The sequence below is a fragment of the Eretmochelys imbricata genome, chromosome 2, assembly GCF_965152235.1.
Source record: "Eretmochelys imbricata isolate rEreImb1 chromosome 2, rEreImb1.hap1, whole genome shotgun sequence".
In the NCBI taxonomy this organism is placed as follows: Eukaryota; Metazoa; Chordata; order Testudines; family Cheloniidae; genus Eretmochelys; species Eretmochelys imbricata.
The window spans coordinates 87,132,688-87,143,051 of record NC_135573.1 but is presented as its reverse complement, the minus strand read 5'-3'; the positions used below and the strand labels follow the sequence as shown (position 1 = coordinate 87,143,051).

Sequence of the window (10,364 nt, the reverse complement as noted above, 5' to 3'; positions counted from 1 at the left end):
CCTGATAGAAAAATACTTTCAGTTCACCTAAAATGTTATTCAGTTCTCCTGAATAAAGTTACTTCATGGCTCAAATTGTAGGGAAGTGTGGAAAGGAAATGAGTGCAGTTGTTCATCTAGTAATATTAGTCACATCTTATTCAGACAATCTTCATTTGGTAGAATGATGACATCTCATGAAAGCATGTGTGAATTCCACCTAGAAGTTCTGATGGGCCAGGTTTCTGTGATGTACTGGTGTAGGGGCCCTGGGAGCCTTTGTGGGAAAGTTTGCATGTTGTGGGGTGGGAGACTTGTTTACCTTTGAGGACATTTGATCCAAACAATTGGGAGAGCCCGCAACTGCCTTCAAACTTTATCTGTAATTTATAGTCGTTAGCTCATAGCTGTAAAATGGAACTTAAGAACAGCCATACTGAATCGTCCAGTATCCTGTCTTCTGACAGTGGCCAGTGCCAGGTGCTTCAGAGGGAATTAACAGAACAGGTAATCAAGTGATCCATCCCCTGTTGTCCATTCTCAGCTTCTGGCAAACAGGGGCTAGGGACACCATTCCTGCCCATCCTGGTCAATAGCTATACGGTGTTGAACTACACCAGTGGTTCCCAAACTTGTTCCGCCGCTTGTGCAGGGAAAGCCCCGGTGGGCCGGGCCAGTTTGTTTACCTGCCGTGCCCGCAGGTTCGGCCGATCGCAGCTCCCAGTGGCCATGGTTCGCTGCTCCAAGCCAATGGGAGCTGCTAGAAGCCATGGCCAGTACGTCCCTTGGCCCGCGCCGCTTCCAGCAGCCCCCACTGGCCTGGAGCAGCGAACTGCGGCCACTGGGAGCTGCGATCGGCCGAACCTGTGGACGCGGCAGGTAAACAAACCAGCCTGGCCCGCCAGGGGCTTTCCCTACACAAGTGGCGGAACAAGTTTGGGAACCACTGAACTACACCAATAATGTAATGTCTGACCGTTAATAGAGTTTGAGACATATTAGCAAATCTCTTTTGTGAATAAATTAAATGTTCCCCCTTGAAAGTCACTTAGATTGCAGTGCATGTTTGTGGAGTGGTTTATCTGTGTAGGAAGAAATGAACAGGAATTAAAGTGCAAATGCACACCACATACAGTAAATCCCATTTATATTAATATTACTGCAGGCTGAAAGATTACAAATGTACCCTTTACAATGCTAATGGCCTGCATTAATTTGTTTATTTATAATAAAGAGCAAAATTTTGACCACAGTTTTTCCTAAAAGACACACCAAATACTGAAAAACTTACAGAGAGGGATGTTTTAGAAAATACACTCTATGCAAAGTTAAACTAGATAGTCAGATTTCACTTGCTTTCAGCAAATGTTACTAAAAACATCTTTAGTCTTTATTGTCTCCCTGTGTTCTGAAATGGAAACCACTGATTAAGTCTTGGTGACAGCGTTAATCCCAAACACAGTGCAAGTTTAGTTGTGTTGATTTTTCTCTTTAAGGTAGTTGAAGAGCACATCCAGTCCTCCCTCTACAATCTCTGGCAGTGGTCTGGACAATGGGTTATGTGAAATATGGAGCCCTTTATCCATTGGATTCCAAGCAATTTTTGGCAATCTGTGCAGAAGATAGAGATCAGTTGGAAGGGTCTGAATAGAATTGTAAGCTACATTTAGTAACTCAAGTGCAGCGATGGAGCAGAGAGACCGTGGCAAGGTGCGAATATTGTTATCTTCTGCAATAAAGATCTGCAAATTTACCAGGTGCTGGACACTTTCTGCAATGTTTTCAAGTCTGTTGGAGCCTAAGTGCAAGAAATCTAAACCCCTCAATGCAAAAACACATAAGGGAATGTGAACGAAACAATTGTTACTCAGATTCAGCTTCCTTAGGCTTGTCAAATCAGTGAGGCTTGAAGGGAGTTCTGAGATGCAATTGTGTGAAAGGCTCAAAACTTCCAGCTTTGTGCACAGACTGAGCTCCGCTGGCACTTCATTCAGGCAGTTCATATCGACAAATAAAACCTTCAGGTTTTTGAGGAGCCCGGTCTCTTTTGGCAGACACTTGAGGCGATTGCCACACAAGTTCAGCACCGCTAATCTGTCTAGTTTCCCCAAAGCTGTAGGAAGAGCCATCAGCTGGTTGTGTGAAAGGTTCAGCTTCTGCACCTCCGACAAGCCCCACAAAAAATCAGGCACATTTGTCATCCCCTTCATTATGAGGCTCAGACTGACATAATGTAACCCACGCTTCAGCAGTGACTTTGGGTCTTTTCCTGAGAGAAGAGCTTCTTCCCATGCAGGAAGTCTCTGACCTTTCCCCAGCAAAAGCATTCTTCTCGGACGCTGGTCCTTCGAGTGTTCAGCTCCCATAACACTCCAGACTGCGGTTGCTTTTGAAAGAAGTGAGGTTTCCTTCCCTTTTAAAGTCAGTAGTGAAGAGAGGATTGCAGCCTTTTGAAGACAGTAAGAAAGATCAGACCAAAGAGATATGGAGAAGACTATGAAAAGCACCTGCTTCTGTCTACCCAAACCAGCTTCTGCAGCCACGGAGGGAAAATTTCACTTTTTTAGGATGGGTTTAAGTTGTTTTTCTTGGTGCTGCAGATTGTAATGAAAGGCTTGCTCCCAACACTGCTGAACAGACCTGTTCAATTCAAACTGAATACCACAATGCAGCTGTCACTGTCATTTTGTCAAGGCTTTATTGGACAGATATTATCTTCATTGCAAAGAGGTCACCGAGATGCTGTATATAACTTTACTATGTCAGCTTTCTTGGATATCTCGTGCATGCAGGATAATTAACAAGAGTGACTTTAAAAAACCAACCAACTAACTAACCAACCAACCAACCAAATAAACAAACAAACAAGAAGTGTGTGTGGTGGGGGAAAAGCTCAAACAAATTCATTCAGATGAAAAGCAGTTATTTTGACTCCTACTGGCCTCATTAAGCAGCTAGAACCCTGGAGCAAATTTTACATTCCACAGAAGGGCTGGTGAAGAATCTTCATATCTTGTTTTCCTTTCCATTGCTTTTTTTAAAAATGAATTTAGTGCTTGTGAAAGGTACTGGCCTATTTCCCCTCTGTGATGATGACAGTCCTCTCTTTATCCACAGAAAGGGTACAGAATGCATAGCAGAAGTGGAGTTGCCCCTTAGGCTATATCTTCACTACAGATAGCCTGGGTGCATTACAGCTGTTCACATCTGGGGTCAAAGTCCTACCCAAGTTACTGTGCAGTCACTGGTGCTGCACGCATCCATGTGTGTCGCTAAGACTTCTGGGTTCTTTTGTGCTTGAGTAAGCTGAGCCACTCTGATTCTTTCCCAGAAGATTATGTGAGAACTTGTCTGTCTCTGAGCATACAGGAGGAATTGTGGGAAGGCATTGGAGGACTATCAACACTTGAGTGATTTAGCCTGGATGGATTATCAGCCTGAGTGAAAGTGAAGCCTAGCTCTAATCCACACCTCCAGCCGTGCCAAGTCGCTCAGGTTGAAAGCACCCTGGAACTCGGGAGAAAGGCTGTGTGTGTGGACCAAAGGGGGGTTATGGGCAACATCCAAGTAAGAGCCTGGATTAACCCTGTAGTGAAGACATACTCTTAGTGTTGCAATAATGTGCTGAAGTTTGAACAGGATGGACCCCCCCAGAAGGGGCGAGTGAGTGGTTCAGTTTCACTGCTCAGCCATTGTCCTCTCTACTGAGACCACCAACGAGGATGAACATTGTGGTGCCCTGGTAGTGATTTTGTAATATGGAAACTTGTCCACTAGGCACAGGACTGAAACTTCTCCATAATTCTACACGATCCCCAGGTAACCATTTGGTAAGAGTTTTCCCTCACTACTAATTGGGCCCAAATCAAATAGTTTGAACCAGCAACCCATAACTGTATACGCAAGTGGCATTTCCACCCGCTCCAAAATAATCAAGAGACATTGTGGAACCAAAACTCACCCCTTCTTGGAGTTTGGCTTTATTAAAAAACTAATACAAAACAAACACAAAGTACTGTCCAAGCTTCCCTCCGCAGGTCTAAGACTGCTCCACCCCATGGATTCTTTTGATCAGAGAACCATCTCCTTCTCCTTTATCTCCGATGAGTGGCACCTACCTGCCCAGGAAGCGTGCAGTGCTCAGTGAGCATCTCCACACACAGCTCCACCACCACCTAACACAGCGGGTTAACAGAAGAACCTCACCATCCTGTTACAATCCCATTATAATCCCTGTTCTACTTCATTCCCATGATAACTCCTGCCAGGATGTTGATGAACCTTTATTTACTTTTCAGTCAGCAGCAGCAGGGATAAAAAGAATCCACCTCAGCAGTTTCCATTGTCCAGCACTGTTCCTGCTTCTGAATGTAATGTAACCACTGAACACAATAATAATAATAATCTTTTTTCTTGTATTCTCCAACAGAATCATAGATAATTGTCACTCCCACTGTCAGGGAGACAAGAAACTCATAGATAATTGAATTACGTTCTTTTCTTGAGATGAGGATAAGAAAACAATGGCCACATCCGTATTGTCCACAACTGAATTTCTAGTCAGAATTGTCCCCTGCCTAATGTTCTTGTTCAAACATGATCCTGGTTCCCCTCCTCTGCATTATGGTTAAGTTAGTGCTTGAAAGGGGCAAGTCTATGCCTCCTATTGGAGGGAAACTATTATGTCCTAGTCAAAAGATTTTGAGGAATTTCATATTGCTTTCCAGGATTAATATAAGAAAGATGTGGTCAAATTTAACCCTTCTTTGCTTCAACACCCCTTATCTGGTGAATGCATTATTCCATATCAACAGCAAGGATACTTTTACTTATATAGGATACTCATATGGGGTGAAACTCTTCCCTCTTGAGAAGGCCAGCCCTAGGCCTATATCACTTAACACCTATTTACACCTCTTAAAATACACTTTAAATGACCTACAGGCCTTATGCTAGCCCTCTACACAAGGATGAATTTCACCCATGAAAGTTTTGCATAAATAAGGTAGCAGGAATTAGCCCATAGTGGATTTTGGATTAAACAAAAATATCAACACATGAGGAAGAAATGTCCCAAAATTTGCTGGGTTTGAGAATCTTTATGATGTAAGAACATGATAAAAAAAAAGGTTGATAAAGATCTCAGTAACTGATGAGCAAATAAGAGCATACTAGGACAATCCCTGATCATGGGACTGTCTGATGTAGTATGTAACTAGGATATGTTTTTTTATCCAAGAAAAGTAAGCAGTATTGCCAACCTTGAACATTCAAAAATCATGAGACAGGTTCCCAAAAAATCCTGAGACTGACTTACAAGTTAGGCTTGTTTTTAAATAAAAATAAATGCTGGGTTCTTTTTCTTTGCCTTCTGTTTCTGAGCTGTTAGCATGCAATTGAGACTCATTTTCAAGCTTTTCTTGGAATCATGAGACCTAAAAATGTACTTAGTTTTCAAACGAAAGCTGAGATTCTCACATAATCACTTGTCTGCAGGAGCCAGGGCTTTAAGTAAAACATTAAATAGCATGATAAAGACACATGATAAAACTATGAGAGTTTGAAACACTGAGTAAAGGCCAATGTTCTAAAGGAAATTTCAATACTATACATTTTGTGTTAAAACCGTACTCCACCACTGTAGTATTTTGATACTAAATTTTTTATGCCTTTCTCAACCTACTTTGAAGCAAAGTAAAGCAAAATGCTGTGTAAAGCCAAAAATTCACCCAGTTCCTTGGACTGGGCTTTATTAACAAATACATTAATAAGATAACCTGAAGTTCAGCTTGAGCCTTTGCCAAAGGCTCAGTTGTTCCTGGATTCCTACCTCATGAATGTTCAGCCCACACTCTAGATCTTCTGTTTCTAGAGATCCATTTTCACCTTCCTTCATTATCTGGGTGTTGTAATGATCACCAGCCTCAGTAAATCAGGATTAAACAGGCTCTGCTTTCTCTAACAGGTGGAATTTTTCAGGTAAACATTACTTGCTCATTACAGGTCCACTAGGAATGCTGTACCATGGGAACGCCTATTCTAGCAATGATTGTTAATAGGAATGTGTCCATAATAAACACAGTAGCAACCCCTGAACCACGGTACTCCTGTTTTCCAGTTCATTAAATAATTTTTTTTTAAGTCACAACACAATCATTACAGCCAAGGCTATCCTCAAGTCTTACATCCCAGAAAAGGAATTACAGCCCTCCACAAGTTCTCTGACTTCTTTACAGTGGTTTGTTGATATTGTAGCTATTCAGAATATTCAGTCGCATTTCAAAGGCAATTTGCGATTTATGAGAGGTGACACAAAAAAAGGAACAACTCTGAAGGCAATTTCAGATTTCCTGTTAATTTGTTTTTAATTGTGGTGCTGCTCAGAGCTTTTAACAACCATATATCTATGGATCCCTGCTGGAATGTTTTACTAAGATCCCATGGGAAGTTGGCTGCTCCCTTGACACATGAAGAATTGGAACTGGAGGTGAATGAGTTCCCTTGTAGGGGCTCATTTAACAAGAGCTTTGGCAGACAACCCAAATCTTTTGCTGATATTACAGAAGTTAAGCTCAGACTATCCAGGACATATGTACTACAGAATAAATCCAAATAAGTTTCTGTATAGAGCCAAAGGCACTATTCTTCCAGGTAACCAAGGTACCAACAATGCCTCTTCCATTCCAGGGAATAATAGCTCGTTTTGTTTCTATTTTTAAAATTTGAAATAGCATTTTAAAAGTTAAAAAAAAAATTGAGATTAAACTGCCAGTAGGTCAGGAGATCTGAGTTCAATGCCCATCCTGCATGACCATGGATAAACCACTTAATCTGTCTATGCCTCAGTTTCCTCACATGTAAAGTGGGGCTATTAGTACCTCCCATCCTTGGTTACTGGGAAGATGCATTCACTATTGTTTGTAAAGTGATTTGAGGTCATCATGTGGAAGAGCTATTGAAATCTGAAGTAATATTTATAATAACTGAATGCCCGTATTTGTGAAAAAACTATATTATATTACCTGCCTATTATCAATAAATATATAAAAGTAGTAAGTGCCATTAGAACTATTTGTTTTCCCATCTGCTTTGAAAATGTGACAGATACCATAGGGATGGAACAATTTCCTTGTTAAAATATGGGAACTAACAGAATTTTAGTTGATCATGAAGTACGTAAAGGAACAGAGAAACCAGACCAAAAGATCTTACTCCAAAGTACTTACCAACGTACAGGTGTGGGGCTTCCAGGACACAATTGTTAAAATTCGGCCACCAAGTTGAAGGTAACGTTGAAGTGAATTCCCTGCATTGGATCTAGTTACTCATTCTCTGGATGTTGCTACATCATCCCCGCCATAGATGCTTTATCTCTGTTTATTATAATACTTTTGAAAAGGAATTTCAGGCTGCACCAAATAACAGGGTTAAAAAAAGATCCCAGCAGAGGCCCCTCCCTGGGCTCCATAGAATATCTTCAACTAAGATTGCAAAAAGTAAGTAATGGTATCAAAGGCCTGGATATTTGGGTGCCCAACTTAGGATACCTTAAAGAGTCCTGATTTTTAGAAAGTGCTGAGCCCCTCTCTCTGAAAACTAGACTCCTTTGAAGAGTTTCAAGTTGAAAATCCCAAAATTTAAGACTTCAGGATCAATTAGTTACTTTTTGAAAATCGTTGCCTTCGTTAGTAGTCTCCACTCCACATTATGGAGGAGGAGAACTCTTGTCATTATACTCAGATTTTTCATAGTAACAAAGTATAAATATTTTGAGCAAAGTGCCTTTTATGTGCATTCTGAATTCTGGCTCACGTTAGATGCTGTTTGACCAGTGGCCAGTCCTGCTCCTGTTGAGGGATATAGGTCTCCTTGGCATATAGCATTGCTGGAGCTGATATTTGGAGATAGACCTCACACACAAGTGCATGGCATCACAAAAACGACACTTAACTTTGCAATGTGTTAAACTGTCATTTACTAGTAAACTTACAAAACCGTTGTGAGGAAGGTAACTAGCATTATCCCCGTAGCTTAGATGGGGAAATCGAGTCAAGGAAACGCTAAGAAACTATCTCAAGACCACACTGCAGATCAAGAACTCTTAGCACCATACTCATTTTACTAGAATGGGGGTAAAAATTTTGAAGGGAGCCTAAATGACTTAGGAGCCTATGTTCCATTTTCTAAAGTGACGTAGGCACTTAGTAGTCTAAGTGCAAGTCAATGGGACTTAAGCTGCTAAATGCCTACATCACTTTTGAAAATGGGGTTTAGGCTCCTACATTGCTTAAGCGCTTTTGAAAATTTTACCACACACTGTATTGTCTCTAGGGACTGAAAAAAAGCTGTGAACTAATTGATTAAATTAAATAAAATACCAAATGAGCCATCTGGTTCTGACTGCTATTGAATTGAAAACTAATGCATATTCTTCAAATTGAGAACCCCAGAATTTTTTTGTAGCTATGATCAAAAATGGGCAGTCAGCACTGTAAATCAATTGGACCCAGTCTGAAGGGGTTTAGGAAGTTCCAACTACAATTCCAATACATTACAACAAAGATTATAAAAAGAATCAAGAAATTAATTCAGTCAAAACTGCTGTGGAACCTTAATCCCAGATTAATGATTCATATATTATACACATTTTACAGATATAAAAAGGAACTCAATGCATTTACTTTGATATGCCTAATAAATGTCAAAACAGAATCCAATTAAAATCCCCTAAAATGCATACCACCAACTCAATTCTGGTTTATCAGAGACACTATCAAATGAAAGGGTAGGTGTTTCACCATTTTTTGAAGACTGAATGCTGATAGTTAGTAACTTGACTTTTAAATTATTGAGCTGTAACTTAAAAAAAACACATTGACTACTTGGCTTCAAAGGGTTTGAATGAGCAAATAGAAGTTCTAAAGGAATCAGCAGACCAATACATCTAAGTGTCAGTGGTATGACACTGATATTTGAAACCTCATGAAGTGAGTTAGGGTCTTATATGAAATTATACAGAGACTGATCCTGCAAGGTGCAGTGTGTTTTTAACTCTCCATGTATGTTAGGGGAGGTGAGGGCACTCTGAACCTCAAGGAGACAGAAAGACTATGGCCTAAGAATGTGAAAAATAACTTGCAAGAACAGTAAAAATCAAAGGAAAAATAACAAACACATCTTTAGCCAGTACAATAAAAGGAAGGCCTATCCAAAATGGTCCTCTCTTTTTAAGAACATCTAAATGAGCAATTTCCTAAGAGAGGAAATAGAATATGAAATCGTTCTGCAGCAAAACAGCACAAATGATTAACTGTGGCATAAGTCAATGGAGTTTCATTAGCGTGACTGGACTCTTGGAAGATATGTTGTAGTTAATGATTCTAGCAGAGGTGGAAGAGTACATTCAACAGCCTTGGAAATAAATAGGTGTCTCAAGAGCTATAACTTGTAACCAGGTCAACCAACAACAAGGCAAGGTTTTTTGTCTTGGGTTGGTTTTTTTTACAAAAGGGGGGAAAGAACATGCAGCTTAAAAGGAAAACTAAGGATGAATCACTCATACAAAAATAAGAGGGTTTCTTTTCCATTTGTTTTCTAGGCTCAGAAGGACTTCATGGAGTCCTGGCAGCAGAAATGATAAAATAGGGCCAGTCTGTGTGTTAGTGGCAGCTCCTGTGCATTTGTCATGAAAAATTTACCAGCCATGGCAAAAGTCCAATCCACCTCTCCTGCTCCCTACACAAAAGCCGACTCCTCCCTCCCTTCCTTGTGCAAAATACAGCAGATTCTATTCACAGAGCACTATGTGCACATTTGGTTGATTTGTGTGGGATCCCCTTTCATAGGTTTCACTTTTAGTTTCTGTGTTTGAAGAAATACAGATCATCACAGGACAAAAAGAGATGTTCTTAACAGAATGATGTTGATTTTTCCCCTCAAAACCCTGAGAAGAGAAGTCTCACTCAAAACAGGATTCAGATTTGCTCAACATTCATGAACCCTGGTGAACTGGTTTATGAACCTGCGCTAAGTCTGGGGTCATTACATACCCCTTATTCAGGCCACTTTGACACAATCCTGAACACCCCCCTTTCATTAGGTAGCAGCCCAGCAAACACCAGCATTCTAAGAGTTAAGACAGGTCTAATTTCAGGCCTACAAATCTTAGCAGCAAAACTTTAAAAGAGCACTCCTGCCAACAACAAGCCGTTTACACTGCCACTTGCCAGGGCAAAACTTTTGTCTTGGGGGGAGAGGGGGCCTTTTTAAAACACCTGTGAACAACAAAAGTTTTGTAGTTCAATTAGCAGTGTAGACAAAGCCTTAGCCTCAGATAGTAAGGGAATCATTAAAGAAAACAGGGTTTCACATTTTTCCACCTGTCA

At 40.6% G+C, this 10,364-nt stretch overlaps 1 protein-coding gene across 1 annotated transcript; it reads right to left on the bottom strand.

Moving 5' to 3' along the window:
* Positions 1 to 1,448: 1,448 nt before the first annotated feature.
* Positions 1,449 to 2,345, bottom strand: LRRC30 (leucine rich repeat containing 30). Its single transcript, XM_077809061.1, has one exon. The coding sequence runs from the start codon at positions 2,343 to 2,345 to the stop codon at positions 1,449 to 1,451; it is 897 nt and encodes a 298-aa protein (XP_077665187.1).
* Positions 2,346 to 10,364: the final 8,019 nt, after the last annotated feature.

Coding starts and splice junctions, on each gene's coding strand:
- LRRC30 (XM_077809061.1), bottom strand. CDS start 2,345: ATGGGAGCTGAACACTCGAAGGACCAGCGTCCGAGAAGAATGCTTTTG.